We start from the raw sequence: 15,187 nt of genomic DNA, 5'->3' as shown, positions 1-15,187 counted from the left end.
AAATTTCTTTCACCCTTATACTCCCAGATAGTTGCTTTCTTCAATACAATATCAGACTCAATTTTACTGATGATTATTTCGCAAAAATAATTTGTTTTGTTGATTACTACAACAATGCTCATTCAGAATTTTAAATTTTAAAAATACTCAAAATTTCGAAAGAATTGAGTTTGATATTGGATTGAAGAAAGCAACTATCTGGGAGTATAATGGTGAAAGAAATTTCAAAATCCGAGTAAAATTGGATTTTTGGCGTGGATTTGAGTGAGTGAAAACTGGAGTAAAAGCGTTTTTTGAGCATTTTTGAGTGGGTGTGGCGGGCGCAAATGTGGCCATGGAGTCAAACCACTTCAGGGTTTTAGTACACTCATTGGTCCCTACTACATATCCAAAGGGCATCAAGATCTGTTATTATCAACCTCGCAAGCTCCCCTCCTAAGAATCATACAACTTTCTTCTCCATACCCGAACCAAGATCAAGTTCAGCACTCATTTGCTTGTTATCACTCACTAATAATAAAAATGTCCAACGACCTAAGTTCATAAATGTCCTTAGCGAAACTCGTAATGCGGAACGACGAAGTTGCATGCAATTATTAAACCAAATGTAAGAAAATGTTCAGAAACTGTCTAGCATAACTAAAGTTTGAAATCCAAAATCTCAGTATTAAAATTTTGGACGAATTTTATTACAAGTGAAACTTATACAAAATTGTACGGATTATTTACATATAGATATATATCTATATGTAAATAATCCGTAATATTGGGTAATATTACCCAATGGAATAATTAATCGATAAGGATCACCATCACGGCTTTGAGATAATGATTATGTCATTTCAATAAAAAGATCTTGTTACTTACGTAAATAAATATTTACCGCACTTAAAATATCCAAAATTTTGTTCTCTAAACCATTTTTATTTTTAGCCCGAACCAGGGCTTATGTAATTGTCATGTCCGTCTGTCTGTCTGTCTGTCTGTCCGTCTGTCTTTCGATAACTCTCGAACGAGTTGACCGATTGACTTGAAATTTTTACCATATGCATATTGGACAAAGTTAGTAAACGAGTTCGAAGATGGGTGACATTGGTCCAGTGGTTGACCGGTGGGGGTCATCGGAGTGGGTGGGGTATTATGCACCAAAATTTCAAAATCGTCATAGAAAGCTCAAATTTGGTACACAGGTTGCTAATGGCTCCTAATGAAAGAATATGAAGTGAAATTGGAAAATTTTTCAACCGAAGGTACCCGAGGGGGTGACCTATACCGATTTTTCAAAATCATCCAATCGAGCTGAAATTTGGTATAGAGGCTGCTAATGGCCCATAATTGAAGAATATGAAGTGAAATGGGTAAAATTTTCGTCTAGAGGGACCCTATGGGGTGACCCCCACCGATTTTCAGAAATTAACATAGAAAGCTGAAATTTGGACCAGAGATCCATACTGCTTTTTCACGAAATAACATGAAGTTAAATATGAACAAAAATTAACCAGGGGGGCCAAATATTTTTTTATCCTACCCTACTCGTGTTGAGCTCAACATGAGTAGGGTAGGATAAAAAAATATTTGGCTGGGGTATGGTCATAATCATTAACTAATTAAATTTTTCTAATTTGTGAATAAAACATGATAAATTTCGTCTTCCATTAAACTCTAACTATCAGTTAAATATGTTTGAGTGGTTTTCTGTAAATGCATAATATTATTCATTAAAAAAAATATTTAATTTTTTCCTTTACATTCATTTGAGAATGAGTATTGCTTCAACATATGTACACACACGTAACAATGCATGCATACACACAAACCGATTCAACATTACCTGGAAATGTCGCAAATTCAAATTACTATCGGACGTCAGATAATGTATAACCCATTACAATTTATTTGCATGAAAATAGGCACTCATCAATCAAGGTGACATGGTAAAGTCAAATGTCAATATAATGTCACCTACACAATTGACATCTGCGTGGTTATATAAGATACAATTTGTATATAAACCAACCCAAAACTAACATTGTGTTATTTGGTCTGTATTATTTGGTCTCGTCCGTAGCTAGAAAGGTATCGATATGATCATGTCACCAGTCTTCGGGTTAAAAATAAGCGTCTTCGCCACTTTTCTCACCTGCGTATCATCCCAAATATTGCCCAACTACTTGACCCCAACTGACATCATTGCTAGTCGCAGCGTCCTCCCTGCGAATTACACACCGCCATACGTCTTCCAGCAAACTGATATTGCACCAAAATATGCAAGTTCTTTCTGCTTAACTTAATTTACTTGATTACACACTTATCTGAATTAATCCAATATTTTTAATAGGCCAACTACACCACGCGTAATGCCTATCTCAAAGGCGCCAAATGGCCTAACGGCCGCGTTCCTTACACCCTCGACCCCAACCTCGACGCCTCTGACCGAGCAGAAGTTGCCAAAGCCATTTTCAACATCGAATCCAAAACCTGCATCCGATTCGTCCCCAAATCCACGTCGGACATTAACTACGTCAACATTGAGCGAGACGACAATTCCCCGGGTGGAGGAATGGCGCAACTCTGCATGGTTGGGGGTCGTCAATGGGCCAAGATCAAGTGGCGGGTGGCGAAACTGATCACGCACGAGCTTCTCCACACCCTTTGCTTCCATCACGAACAGTCCCGCGCGGACCGGGACAAATATCTCGACACGACGGCACAAGGGTGCAATATTGAAAAATTTAACGATCCGTACAACGAACCGTACAGTACTCTTGCCCTCCTTTACGACTACGTGTCCGCCATGCACTACCCATGCGATAACTGCATGGTGGCTAAAATGCCGTGGGTCGGTGATAACTGCTGGAACGCGGATGATGGCGCACTCAGCGTGCTTGATGCGGAGAAAATTAACATATTTTACGGATGCACGGACGGCTGTCACGAATATTATTTTCGCACCATGACCATCACGCCGGCGTGGGGGAGGGAATTTTTGATTTATGCGGGATATGACCCCGTCTCAGGGGACACGTATTATGTTTGCAGGGCTTATCATGAAGGGAATATTCTTGTTGGAAGGACAACCCCCAGGCTGGATGGGTGCACGGTGGCTGAATTTGGGGTGGAGTATGTCAAACCGGCGGCGGAGTCGGAGTACATGGTGAATCCGTGGAACCGAGTGCCGCTCGTGTGGAAGGCGACGAGTGCTGGGGTCACGTCGAATAATGCGGCCCTCGTGGCGTTGAAGGCTATTCCGGGGGGAAGGTCGAGGATAAGGTGGCCGTATTATGTGGGAAAATGTGCTTTGAATATAGAGGGGAGGACGGTCTATTTGGTGGGAAGGGTGGAGACTGATGGGAGATTGTGGGCTCCGTACCATGGAAAGGAACATTATTGTGGGTCATATGAATTACTGACGTGTGGTGTTTAGTCGACTGGATGGAAGACGCAACAAAATGACATAAATTTTGTTTTGTTTAATACAGCAATAAAACAACGAATACACAATAATTGGTCATGTTAGAAAGAAATATATGCTAAATAAATCACTGGTTGATTTAATCATTGATTTAAACCTTTATTCACGTGTTAATAGTTATCAGTTTACAAAACTGGTAAATATGGAAACATAGTATGGAAAATATGGAAATATGGTAAACTGGAAAATATTCAATACTCATTGATATTATGTATCTTTTCCGGGAATTAATAATCATTCACATAATTATTAAAAGTTAATAATGCGCTTATGCTGAATAATTATAAATTAAATATCTGCATATAAATCTTTGAACTGGATCCTTAAATAACGTTATCGTATCCACAAATTAAATTATAAATGAGGGGACATTTTGTTATCGCTAGAACTGACATCCATAGCTTCACTTTGTTCCTTCTCGTTAGGATTAGTGTCGGCAAGATTGATCAAATCCGCATTGTCTGCAATCGGTTCTTCATCCAAATCTAGGAACACATTTTGCATTTCAGGATTCAATATTGGACACAACGTGGCCCCCTTGCCCTCCAGATTTTCAGCGATTGCTGCATCAACGCTGGAGAAACCCATTTCATTTCCTGCCGACATAAATAAATAAAAATAAAGTATATACGTTAAGTGATCAAGGTCAGCTTGATTTTTCAGCTTGATTTTTCATAAGAATACAAAAATTTACCAAAAACTGCCATCGAATCGCCACAATTCGTCGATGCTGTGACAAGACCCGGTTGTGTGGGTTTTAAAGCGTCATCCATCCCGAATGAATACGTCACGTGATATTTTTCCCTGATTTTTTCCAACCTTTCCACACCTCCGACTTCACTTTGGTAAAATGGAAGCTCAATATGATTAATAACTTGGGAAACGGTGTCACCATGTTTCTCGAACAACATCTCCAACCCGAGCACCACACCCGTCAAAATGTGGGAGTTAACAATGTTGCCAAAATGTCCAGCAAAAAAACCTGTCCCATATTTTAAAAATTTGAAGTTAACCTTGTCGCCATGTCCAGATTTTACGGTGGAATGTGTGACTGCCAGCCCGACGAGGACGACGTCCCAGGCAACAAACTTATGATACGCGTGGACGTCAAATAAACATTTGGATCTTCCAAAGCCTGCAAAATTTCAGATTTTTGATTGGTTAAAAATTTGAGTAATTTACATACAAAAATTTTAGCCACCTCGAACTGACACGAATCTAATTTTGGCATCTGGCGAGTTCTTGGCCTCCTGGAAAGTTTTCTTTTTCTCACCGACGACCCGTTCGAAAATCAGGTCGTCCAATAAACCCCTGCTTGGTGGGATGGGGTCTACCTCGTTAATGAGGACGAGTCTTCCCGTATTATAGTACTGCTGGAACTGGAGGGCAGCCAGGTCAACAATGTAGACCGGGCTAGTGGGGTTCAACTCTTTTCGGGATGACCGGTTTGGATAGCCTCCAAAATGGGTGGCTTCCGTCCGAGATACGATAATGGACTGTCTGACAAGGTCTGTGGCGTAAACAATTATTTTAAAATTTAAGTTTGTGACATGTGACAAGTTTTTTTACTTCGTGCATATTTACCTTTCATGGCGAGTAACAGCTCCAAGTCGTCAATACCCCCGTCCGAGTAATGTCCAATATTGATGACGCCATCAACGTTGGATGCTTCATTACGGGAAATTTTTTGTAGTTCGGTCAATGTCAGAGTAGATGTTAAGGTAAATTCTTCCAGTGGCGATGACGAGTACGCTTCAAGCACTTTGAATCGCTTTCCACTTAACTGACCAGCAAGAGTTTGAAGGCCATCTTTGACCCAGGATGGAGCATAAATTGCCACCTTTGGGTCACGGTGTGACCCGATATCTCGCCCAGTTTGGTCTCTACGTAGATAGATTTTACAAAATTGGTCCAAATCGTCTTGTTGAGTTGTTAAAGTTGACATTTTTCTAATATTGGAATACAAAATAATTGCTAAAATTATCTCCTTCCATCTGAAGACAGATCTAACCATAATTTCAGATTATGTATGTATGTACATAAGTATATTCTTACAAATACTGTGGAATAAATTTGTGCACAAGCAAACAACTCGACGATAATCCAATAAGAACGGCCAATTTCCGGTGATAACTGTTCATGGGGTTTTATGTAAGTTCAACTTCAGAGAAGTTTTATACGTATGTAATCATTGAATTGCGACCTCAGAACTAAATAGGCCAGAGCTGTATGAATGACTGACTTCTGAGCTTGGATTCACTTTGGGAACAAAATATGATATTCATGATAATGATTCTTAACGCAGTCTTTTACTTAATTTTATATGCACTTGTGTTGTGACTTGTGAACTTGCATAATATGTACACACATACATATGTATTAGATATGGGTGTAGATATGTAGATATGGGTGATATTCGTTAAACCTATTATATGTAGTATTACAATCGGTATGGAAGGATATCTGTAAAGTACTCAGCTTCCTTTATCAATATGACAAGCTGCACGTTTGACTCGGATTGGATCGGCTTGTCGAGATCTTTATTACCTGAACGGTATAAGTATTTAGATGCAAATATTACTGTGCACACGGACCTTCAATATTTGTACCTATCGTTAGAAATGGTCTCCAAAAGTTATCTTGACACCTCAATTAATTTTACAACTTGTACATCATAAAAATAATGCAAATCACCCAATACCCATGATCAGTTATTAACTCACTAATCCACATCCAGCAAATCCCACGATGACAGTTTTAACTACCTACATATTTACACCGAATTGGACAATGAGGCTGAGATAGCGAATCTCATGTTGATAGATGCTTGCATTATTTTTAATGCTATGTATTTGTCAATTAAACTGACTACCCATACAACTTATGAAGATCGCACTATTTTGCACACTAACTTATCTTGACTATGTACACAATTTCAAAATATCCGTATGCAAATATTGGTCAAATAATGCAATATAAAAATGAACCCGTTGAAGGGAACAATTTAGGAGGAATTGTGTCCTGTTGTTGAAAACACCTTTAAACAGCGCAATGGCGACAGCTAGACGTAGACAACGGTTTACCGGCTCAGAAAACGATGTCAGCACAACATCCGTCGACATTGCCAATAATAGAAAAATTTATACGGCAATTTTAAACAGCACCAAGAACGATATTGCCACCTTGAGGGAAGGCTTGGAAAAGGAGCTAAAAGCCGATGCAGGAATGAAGGCGACTTGGACCGCAGCCAAGACCTGGTTTGCTAACCATAAGCCAACGTACAAAACCTTGCAAACAAGTCACCCTGATGAGTATCACATCGCTTTGATAACCTTCACCATGGACGGATTTTACGATACATTTAACCAAGCCTGCCGATCAATTAAGAATGAGAAAGAGGCGGCTGTTTTTAGGTATTTACTTAATTGCCTTTAAATAATTATTAATTATGAATTATTTTTTTGTAATTTTTTTATGTACAATGTGAATACCGTTGTATTGAATGGTGCGAGGTATTGTAGCCACTGTTGCTATTATATTTATTGTGCTCGTATGTATATGTAAATAAGTTTGTACCTGTTTTAACGACTTGTCGATTTGTGCTAATCTGTGGTCTGGAAAAACCTGGTGCTTCTGAATATCTCAACCACTTTTTGTCGATACTGTGTAAGTATGCATATTTAAATAAATTCCACGCCCTAGCAATTTGAATGCATTGAATTTCATTTTAAAATCTAAAACTTTTCCTCATTTCTGTCAGGTATCGGCATTACTATAAACTTCTCCTGTACTGCATCGTGCACGTGAGAGGGAATCCTCCACAGGTGTCGAAAGATCTCGTCGTGTACCGGGGATGCTCAGCCAGCTTCCCTACCGTGAAGGTAGGGTCGACATTCACCTTCAGACAGTTCACCTCCACCTCCACAAACAAGGAAGTCGCGACAGGTTTTTCGAGCGGAGGAACGTTGTTTGTAATTCATGACATTATGAAGGCTGGATTAGTCACGGGGAAAGCTATGGGCATTAATTCTGCCCCTAATATTATTGGATGCAATCACCACAGCCTTTTTGATGAGGATGAGTTTCTAATGTGGTCGTTGGAAGAATTCGAGGTCATCCATATCGTGAAGACTGGAGAAAATACTGAAATTCATTTAAGAGCTTAGATAAATTTTGTGGGATTTTAATTTTGTTATCGATTGGGAAACAGGATGTGTAGGAATTATTGTCTGGCAACGCACAAAATAATTATTTACATGTGTGTATGTGTCAATCGAAATTGAAAAATAAATGAGTGACAGAAATAAATCTAGTTATTATAATTTTGCAGAGATATGTATGTACAGGCGACAAAACATTAAGTATATACATAATTTAATCTTATGAAATGCGTACCTTATACCACACATAAAGGTTGAATTTATACATATTTTCAAATCTTACATATCCGTCAGTATATAGATTTATGCATCTCGAATGTGTGAATAAGCTACATTGAAACTGATAGTGAGAAGTAATGATGCCAGTAGTTAGTCTATCTCTGGAAACAAAATGTAGATACCTATACCAATATATTGGAATTACATATCCGTACGTAATCCAATCAGATATTGAACGTCTCAGGCCCTTCATTGAGTCAAGTACGAGAAATCATCAATCGGAGTTATGTTTGTCGGTATGTTTCAATTGATTGTCACACGTAACAAAAGAACGAGTCATGTTTAAATATGTAGGTATTGACCACTTGGTTATAAATATTTATGAATGTATGTATTAATACCATATGGAAATACCACAACCAATGCAAAAACTTCCCAACTCTCCACTCTAGATAAGCACACACGAGTCACAGCCCCATGCAAAATTCGGTATCGATCAGTGAGAAATCAATACCAGAAAATCCCACAATTAATTGGACAATTCGTTATAAGCTCAATTTTGATTTATTGGATTTTCCAACGTTGTCGGACACAGTATGCAACTATTTATCAAGCAGTTATCACAACTCTTGACACTTTGTAAGGTATGCCAAGTTGCCTTGGCAACTACATAAGCTACGAGTTCAACACTCTAAGGTGTCACTCACTGCCAAACAATCCTCAATCGACTAATATTTAATAGTGCAGTTTTCGCTAATAATAATTAGCAATAATTCTCACAAAAATGGCTCATCAATTTCAAAACTATACCCAAAATGACGACTGGAATCGTTGGGAAGTGGAAACTTTACAAGAAAATAAAAAGGAATATTACCCCTTCGAACATGTCAATGCAGACACGTTATATTTCCAATTTAGTAATTTCCAATTTCCAATTTTAAGCTATGCCCTAGTATTTATTTACCTTATCGGAATTGTGACAACGCTTCGATTTATGCAAGATAGAAAACCATACAACTCACTTAAAAGTTTACTCATCTCCCTTTTCGTCATAAATGCAATTTTTGGAATTGGGGCAACAATTCGGACATTGCCGAGAGTTCGTGATTCGATTTTTAAGCAGGATGGGCTTTACAATTTACTATGTGTCAGGTAATTTTTACAAAAAAAGTCTACAAATTTGTTGCATTTTCGAGAAGCTGAGACTGATTTACTGCTGATAATCCATGTAGGAATGGACCCTTAAATTTTGACTTCTTTTGGGTAATTATGTATCATTGGTCGAAACTTTGGCAGTTGGCGGAAACATTTTTGATCATTCTGCTTAAAAAGAATTTGACCTTGTTGCACGTGTAAGTTTTTAATTTAAATTTTAAATTACTTACAATTAGTTAACGAAATTTGAAACTTAATTTCAACTCAATTTATGTAATAAAATAGCGTTCATCATTCAATTATGGCATTCATGTCGGCAGCAATTGCACCTTATGGGGAACCCCTCATGTACTGCATCTTCTTCTTGAACGTGCTCCAACATGCAATGACATATCCGATCCTGGTTGCGAAGGTGAGTCGACAAGATAAGTAGGATTGATAGGATAAGCCGCTTACGAATTAAAATTTTGACTTTGTAGATGTTGGAATTCAAAGTGTGGAAGGGTAGTAATGCATTCATTCTTTTGATGGAAATGGGCGTGGTTGCAGCTGGAGTTGGAGGCAGTGTGTACACTCAAACAGTTATAGGTAAGATTTTTTACACGTTTATGACCTTATTTACGAAGATACTTTAGTTCGAGCAGCTCAATAAATATGCACTCAATTGCTTTTTGCAGGAAATGGAGGAGATTGTGTTCGTAACCCAACGAGTATTGTTCTGTTTAATATCGGAATTTGGTCCATTTTGCTGCTGGTTGGTAAAATGCTGTATGCCGAAATTGTCAGTAAAAAATATAAGGGAAAGAAGGCAGAATAAATTGTAAATGAATAGTTTAGCGATAAAATTTTTCAATGTAAATAGACAATTATTTTCTTAATTTTGTTATATTGCAATACATTTTAGTTAAATAAATACATTGCATACTTATACGATTTTATTAATTTAATGTATCATTAAATATATTTACAACCGGCAACCGGAAGTTAAGGTTTAGAATTTGTAACGTAAAGAATATCCCTGATTGTGATCCAAGTACCATTTGCGACAACATTATTTACATAATTAAGGGACACTTTAAAGGAGAAGAATATCAAGTTTTAGGAAGTTTTTCAAGAAGTTTTTGGCTTGCCACAAATTTGATCCCAGTCTGGAAAGTAACGATCTCTCATTCGCTCACAGTAGGCCTGAATATTGGGATATTTGACTGAAAATATGAACAGAAAATTTAAAATCGTCATAATTGTATGCGCATTTCACACAAATAGATATGCATGTAAAACTTACACTTAATAACTTTCGCATATTCGGATGTCGTCATGCATCCCCACATCATTTGTGCTAGGAATCCAAAAACTGCGGCATCTTCGACACAGGGCTCATCCCCCAAAATAAACTTGTTCTTGTCCAAAACGACGGAAATGGTGTGAATATCTTCATACGCCCATCTTTCCACATCGGCACGCGCATGCCTTCCCAATCCTTGACTCCAAGCAAGTCTTGTGTAATTCCAGGACAAATACTTTACCAGGAATCTGGGGGCACCCAATTTCAAAACGGCTTCGATACCAGGGCCGCCCCAGACCCACAGCCAGAGGACGAACTCCCAAAACATGTGCTCTTCAAACATATACCGGAGCAACTTTGCAAACGCTTTCTCCTTTTCGGTGTAGTTTGAGTCAAGGTTTACTTTAAATTTCCTTTGATAAGAGATGTATTTAGATAATGTACTTCGAGAAATTGGAGCATAACCCAATTTTCTTACGTACTTTGTTAGATATTCGATGCAAAGTTGCGAGTCTGCAACGTGTTCCCCGTTTAGACTGCACCAAGGGGTCTTCCCTTTGGGGCCAAATGTATTTCGTAATTTTCCGTCGTACTAAAAATATAAATAAAGGTATAATACGTGTAAAATTTGTGCAAATTTAGCTTATTTTGTGTGTTTTTTCACCTCATAAGGAATTTTAGCCATTCGTAAAAATGTTTCCAACTTGAGGACAAACGGGGATGGTGAAGGGACTCCTGGCATTCTCTCGGTACCATGCATTATGACGACGTCTTTGGGACATTTTTCTGCGGTGAATTGATCACTGAAAAAATGGAAATAAAATACTTAAAATGTCAATTTGTAACGTATTTACTTTATCTTACAGTTTCTTCTGAAGCCAGACGCCTTGCATGTATCCGTATGCAAAGTATGCAATGCCGGCAATAATTAAGTAAAATACTATGTCCCACATTTTGGTTTATTTTATTTTATGATAATTTAATGCAATAATTTTAGCAGCTGATGGTGCCGGACAAGTAGTGTAAAGTTACTGATAGTGTATTAACTTACCTATTTATGCATGTATTTATCAAGGTTACTTGTCATTAATAATGACTCATTATTCATTTGTGCGGACATGCATGGTAACTGAATATGCATGTATTACATTATGTACGTAAAGTGATATACAGTTGACTCACCTGCCTTTTACACTTTGTACATACTTATTTACTTCAATTGATTGGTTGATTCATTGATTGATTAATTTTTTTTTACTAACGGAGTCGTATGAGCGTTAGTCAGCACAAGTACTGGTTTTCAGTTCTAGACTCCAGAAGACAAGTCTCGAATATTCATTTGGAAAATAATTAAAATAGTCTGAATTACATATGTACTTTGACAATGCTTGAGGGGTTTCTTTGTTTTTAAAAAAATCCATAAATATCGTAAATGCAAAAAATTGTCATTAAGGAAAATTTCCTTATTGACAACTTCCTAAGGAAATTGCACAAAATATGGTCACGTAGTGTTGACGTACACATAGCTACATATTATCAAACTGGAGCATGCTAAATCTACACCAGAAACTTATTTATTTCTGAAATAATGCAATGTGTATTGATTATGAATAGTGAAATTAATAGAAGTTAACATGTATTTAAATTTACGTATATACTCATACATAACTCCACGATATTTTGAATAATTTTCTATTCTTAATTTGCTAATCATCTAAATATGTATTTAACACTTTAATGAACACTTTGATTAACTGAATATAAGTACATTTGTCATCAGACTGCGATATTTTTCTGCGGAATTAATAAAATGAGTTTAAATCATTCGGAATTGGAAACCTCTTTCAGCTTTCTTTTCTTCTCTCGAAGTGAAGGCATTCTGCGTTACACAAATAAAGAATTACAATTTACATTTTAAAAACTCGAAGATAGATATGATATCGTAGATGAATAAATATTTGGCATTGTCAAAACTATAAGGACTTTGTCCTCAGGTCTTCCAAGGTACTGGAAGTATGCATGAAAATGCGTCTAATCCTAAAACTCACAATTTCAGCATAATTTTCGTTGTCATTAATATGAACGAAATTAGATCCACGATATTGTTTAAAGTCAATACGTTAGATTAGAATTTTGACAATGCACATATTTTATCCATCTTGGAAGATATTAGGCATCACAGCATGTCACAGAAGTAAATTATCACCTTGAGCACTTAATGGAATGATCACTTCCGCTCAGAAACTTAACTTCATCCATCGTCAATCCTTCCTCATTCAGTCCACCATACTGCACGGTCAAGTTGTCGGGGTCAATCCGTTTCAACAAGGCCTGTTTCCACTCATCCCTCCCTCGCCCATAAATTTTTATCAGGGCCTGCGTATCGGACGAGAGGAACTCCTTCGAAATTTGCCATAGTGCATTAAACAGTTGTGGAACTAATTGGACATTTAACTAATTAGTGACTCAATTATTTTCCTCGCGTAATAGTCAATAGTGACAGTTCACGTACCATTAATGCACCATACAGTATGCATACTGCCAGGGTAATGGGTTTCCAGGGATTGGTAGAAGCGAATGTAAAGAGACACGCCTAAATAAACGTATGCAAGTTCGAAGAAAAATAATTTGTTTACATTTAAAAATAAAGCCAATTGATTACGACTAATTGATTTTTACTTTCTTACATAGAGGACACGCATGGACAACTAAATTCCAATTAGAAAAGTCCATGATTAGATTGAACTGTGTCATGTTGTCGCCATCCTTTTGTGCTTGGCGAATGAGGGTGGAGGTCTCTTCAAACATTTTGTCATAGTATCGCACTGCACGTTCCAATTTTCCTGACAGAAGGATTCCACGGACGTTCCATTCCCCAGTGGACATTGATATCACTGAGAAAGAAATTACATTAGCAATTGCATACACGAGTGAAATGCCACTTTTATATATGCAAATTTATGCTGGGATTTTCGAAAAGTTGTCCAAAACTAACCTGGTCTTCCTTCTTTGTCGCATCCGTGAATTTCGTACGGAAATGCGGCCTCGAAGTCGGACCAATCTTCGGTTAAAATGTTATCTATATCATTATCTTTTCTCCATTGTAAGTTCTGTAAAGTAAATTGACTGGACTGTGAATATCTACAAATTTACAACGATAATTACTAAATATTAAGTATGTACGCATATAAATACCTCCATAAGCATAGCTTCAGCTGCCTTGATGTCAAATTTTTTTGCTGAAAGTAACACGTTCAAATTCTTAATCATACATAAATCACTACACGGAACCTTTATAAATAAAATCTGATTAAATAGCAATACTAATCTTAATTTTTGTTACCTCTTAGCCACCTAATTAAATAAATGTCTTGATTCATATAATCGTGAGGAAGCCGTGGGCTGACGACATCTCTAAATTTATCCATAATTTGCTTCTGTTCTAAAGTAATTGTCACATCGGAGTCGACCGATGCTACCAAGTTAATGACCTGTGTCACTTGAAGTATTATCACAAAACTAAAATATCTTACTACGAAATTCATATTTTTGTTATGGTTAAACTAAAATTGTTTTACAATAAGGGAATCGCAATGCGAGAAGGAATTGGCAAGGAGAGCACAGTGCAGCTCGGGAAACAATATACTGAATGATCCTAAAGAATAAAAATTATTGGTGACGACCATGTACGTGGGTTAGACGTGCTTGGACAGGGTCAATTATGTAAGAACTACCTTAAATGACTGCTCAACATGGGAAAATTGTCTGGCTGGACAAGGTTCGCATCACAATAACAGCGTCAATCATTCAGGCAAGAGAACCTGATATACACAAAGACATGCACGTACATACTCGTATTTATGACATAATTAAATATGACTTTGACCTTTACAAACCATTAATGGGACCCCACGTGTTGCGGGAAGCCATCATGGAGTTGTCTTGCTCAATTGTTTTTAGACCGTGAAATTATTAATTCATGTAAAAAGTTTGTTGGCATGATATTTATTGTGGAATATATGTACAAATTGAAAACAGGCAAAAATGCATGAGTCATGGAACAGGTTCTAGGTTATGTAAATGAGTTACATGTGCATTTATACTTGATTGATTAAGTCCTCGGGTAAAAAGTAAATTCTCACGAAGTGTAAAAATGCCACAATTCTAAGAAAAATTGAGATAATTCAATCAATAATGCAAGTCGTACATACATATTCGTACATAGATATTTGTGCAGATGTGTATGTGCATACATTGAGTACATATCTACACATGTAGGTAGGCCACTTTATAGTAATACCTGTAATTTGTAAGGATCGGTTAATGTGTTGCAAATTGCTGAATCGATGTACTCTTCAATTCAATGGTCAGACAAGTTCATGAGAAGTACATAGGTAGATATATAATTAATTTATCTAAATACTAGCGTATAAGCCCGTCTCCCGCCGGGGGAGAGTTTATTTGATTTTCATGAAAATTGAGTGGAATTTTGCAAAACTCTAACCAATTAAATATTTTAATCTATATTATAAGCTGAAATTCTCTGTCGCCGACGTAAGTGAAAGGAATTTGTAATGAACGTGAAAGTGATGATATTAGTTGATTGAGATTAATGTTACAGTGCATCGAAGTCAACCGCAGAGAATTTCTACGCGACAAAATCACGTGCCCACTTTATTAACATTGGAGGCGGGCTGAAATTGAAATCAAATCCATTCAGTTGACCTCGCTGAACCTCAATAGTAGGAAAACTAAAATATTTAAGAAATCTAAACAATTTTCACGCCATACTATGTGGTCGTAAATATACGGTCACAACGAATGTATCCTATGAATTAAAGCAAAATGAGTATCATATTGTTATACCCGGTTCAAAATCTGACATAGATATGTTTG

The 15,187-nt window shown here is 37.0% G+C and overlaps 6 protein-coding genes across 6 annotated transcripts; 3 read left to right on the top strand and 3 right to left on the bottom strand.

The window, feature by feature from the left end:
- The first annotated feature begins 2,040 nt into the window (after window positions 1–2,040).
- Window positions 2,041–3,555, top strand: LOC110841740. Its single transcript, XM_022087437.2, has 2 exons — window positions 2,041–2,267; window positions 2,339–3,555. The coding sequence occupies exons 1-2, from the start codon at window positions 2,085–2,087 to the stop codon at window positions 3,422–3,424; spliced, it is 1,269 nt and encodes a 422-aa protein (XP_021943129.1). The 5' UTR covers window positions 2,041–2,084; the 3' UTR covers window positions 3,425–3,555.
- LOC110841739 lies at window positions 3,547–5,802 on the bottom strand. The gene is made up of 5 exons (XM_022087435.2): window positions 5,528–5,802; window positions 5,057–5,421; window positions 4,674–4,982; window positions 4,167–4,607; window positions 3,547–4,068 (listed from the first exon to the last, which is right to left on the bottom strand). The coding sequence occupies exons 1-5, from the start codon at window positions 5,611–5,613 to the stop codon at window positions 3,827–3,829; spliced, it is 1,443 nt and encodes a 480-aa protein (XP_021943127.1). The 5' UTR covers window positions 5,614–5,802; the 3' UTR covers window positions 3,547–3,826.
- An 884-nt stretch (window positions 5,803–6,686) lies between these two features.
- Window positions 6,687–7,792, top strand: LOC110841647 (T-cell ecto-ADP-ribosyltransferase 2). Its single transcript, XM_022087331.2, has 2 exons — window positions 6,687–6,885; window positions 7,233–7,792. Exons 1-2 carry the CDS (start codon window positions 6,698–6,700, stop codon window positions 7,636–7,638), a joined length of 594 nt encoding a protein of 197 aa, XP_021943023.2. The 5' UTR covers window positions 6,687–6,697; the 3' UTR covers window positions 7,639–7,792.
- Window positions 7,793–8,323: 531 nt separating this feature from the next.
- Window positions 8,324–9,850, top strand: LOC110842145 (elongation of very long chain fatty acids protein 3). Its single transcript, XM_022087857.2, has 5 exons — window positions 8,324–9,003; window positions 9,084–9,203; window positions 9,292–9,418; window positions 9,486–9,594; window positions 9,684–9,850. Exons 1-5 carry the CDS (start codon window positions 8,636–8,638, stop codon window positions 9,821–9,823), a joined length of 864 nt encoding a protein of 287 aa, XP_021943549.1. The 5' UTR covers window positions 8,324–8,635; the 3' UTR covers window positions 9,824–9,850.
- Window positions 9,851–9,919: 69 nt separating this feature from the next.
- Window positions 9,920–11,433, bottom strand: LOC110863524 (failed axon connections homolog). Its single transcript, XM_022112862.2, has 5 exons — window positions 11,156–11,433; window positions 10,956–11,094; window positions 10,774–10,883; window positions 10,292–10,704; window positions 9,920–10,211 (listed from the first exon to the last, which is right to left on the bottom strand). Exons 1-5 carry the CDS (start codon window positions 11,242–11,244, stop codon window positions 10,117–10,119), a joined length of 846 nt encoding a protein of 281 aa, XP_021968554.1. The 5' UTR covers window positions 11,245–11,433; the 3' UTR covers window positions 9,920–10,116.
- A 391-nt stretch (window positions 11,434–11,824) lies between these two features.
- LOC110863284 (SEC14-like protein 2) lies at window positions 11,825–14,264 on the bottom strand. The gene is made up of 9 exons (XM_022112548.2): window positions 14,188–14,264; window positions 14,026–14,112; window positions 13,635–13,946; window positions 13,487–13,530; window positions 13,287–13,401; window positions 12,979–13,185; window positions 12,804–12,884; window positions 12,498–12,729; window positions 11,825–12,170 (listed from the first exon to the last, which is right to left on the bottom strand). The coding sequence occupies exons 3-9, from the start codon at window positions 13,834–13,836 to the stop codon at window positions 12,113–12,115; spliced, it is 939 nt and encodes a 312-aa protein (XP_021968240.1). The 5' UTR covers window positions 13,837–13,946; window positions 14,026–14,112; window positions 14,188–14,264; the 3' UTR covers window positions 11,825–12,112.
- Window positions 14,265–15,187: the final 923 nt, after the last annotated feature.

This window comes from Folsomia candida, unplaced genomic scaffold (assembly GCF_002217175.1).
Source record: "Folsomia candida strain VU population unplaced genomic scaffold, ASM221717v1 Fcan01_Sc001, whole genome shotgun sequence".
Classification (NCBI taxonomy): Eukaryota; Metazoa; Arthropoda; class Collembola; order Entomobryomorpha; family Isotomidae; genus Folsomia; species Folsomia candida.
The sequence above is the reverse complement of the archived record's forward strand: the minus strand, read 5'-3'. Positions and strand labels throughout refer to the sequence as shown.

What these genes read in the sequence shown, in the direction of transcription:
- LOC110863284 (XM_022112548.2), bottom strand. Translation starts at nt 13,836, where the DNA reads ATGAATTTCGTAGTAAGATATTTTAGTTTTGTGATAATACTTCAAGTG. An exon ending in CTGAAGCTATGCTTATGGAG is followed by an intron (nt 13,402 to 13,486) that starts GTATTTATATGC and finishes TTTACTTTACAG; the next exon opens with AACTTACAATGGAGAAAAGA. An exon ending in TACTGTATGGTGCATTAATG is followed by an intron (nt 12,730 to 12,803) that starts GTACGTGAACTG and finishes ATGTCCAATTAG; the next exon opens with TTCCACAACTGTTTAATGCA.
- LOC110841647 (XM_022087331.2), top strand. Translation starts at nt 6,698, where the DNA reads ATGAAGGCGACTTGGACCGCAGCCAAGACCTGGTTTGCTAACCATAAG. An exon ending in AAAGAGGCGGCTGTTTTTAG is followed by an intron (nt 6,886 to 7,232) that starts GTATTTACTTAA and finishes CATTTCTGTCAG; the next exon opens with GTATCGGCATTACTATAAAC.
- LOC110842145 (XM_022087857.2), top strand. Translation starts at nt 8,636, where the DNA reads ATGGCTCATCAATTTCAAAACTATACCCAAAATGACGACTGGAATCGT. An exon ending in ATCCGATCCTGGTTGCGAAG is followed by an intron (nt 9,419 to 9,485) that starts GTGAGTCGACAA and finishes TTGACTTTGTAG; the next exon opens with ATGTTGGAATTCAAAGTGTG. An exon ending in GTACACTCAAACAGTTATAG is followed by an intron (nt 9,595 to 9,683) that starts GTAAGATTTTTT and finishes TGCTTTTTGCAG; the next exon opens with GAAATGGAGGAGATTGTGTT.
- LOC110841740 (XM_022087437.2), top strand. Translation starts at nt 2,085, where the DNA reads ATGATCATGTCACCAGTCTTCGGGTTAAAAATAAGCGTCTTCGCCACT. An exon ending in CTGATATTGCACCAAAATAT is followed by an intron (nt 2,268 to 2,338) that starts GCAAGTTCTTTC and finishes TATTTTTAATAG; the next exon opens with GCCAACTACACCACGCGTAA.
- LOC110863524 (XM_022112862.2), bottom strand. Translation starts at nt 11,244, where the DNA reads ATGTGGGACATAGTATTTTACTTAATTATTGCCGGCATTGCATACTTT. An exon ending in TGGCTAAAATTCCTTATGAG is followed by an intron (nt 10,884 to 10,955) that starts GTGAAAAAACAC and finishes TTATATTTTTAG; the next exon opens with TACGACGGAAAATTACGAAA. An exon ending in TGCATCGAATATCTAACAAA is followed by an intron (nt 10,705 to 10,773) that starts GTACGTAAGAAA and finishes CTCTTATCAAAG; the next exon opens with GAAATTTAAAGTAAACCTTG.
- LOC110841739 (XM_022087435.2), bottom strand. Translation starts at nt 5,613, where the DNA reads ATGAACAGTTATCACCGGAAATTGGCCGTTCTTATTGGATTATCGTCG. An exon ending in GCTGTTACTCGCCATGAAAG is followed by an intron (nt 4,983 to 5,056) that starts GTAAATATGCAC and finishes TTTACGCCACAG; the next exon opens with ACCTTGTCAGACAGTCCATT. An exon ending in CGATTCGATGGCAGTTTTTG is followed by an intron (nt 4,069 to 4,166) that starts GTAAATTTTTGT and finishes TTATGTCGGCAG; the next exon opens with GAAATGAAATGGGTTTCTCC.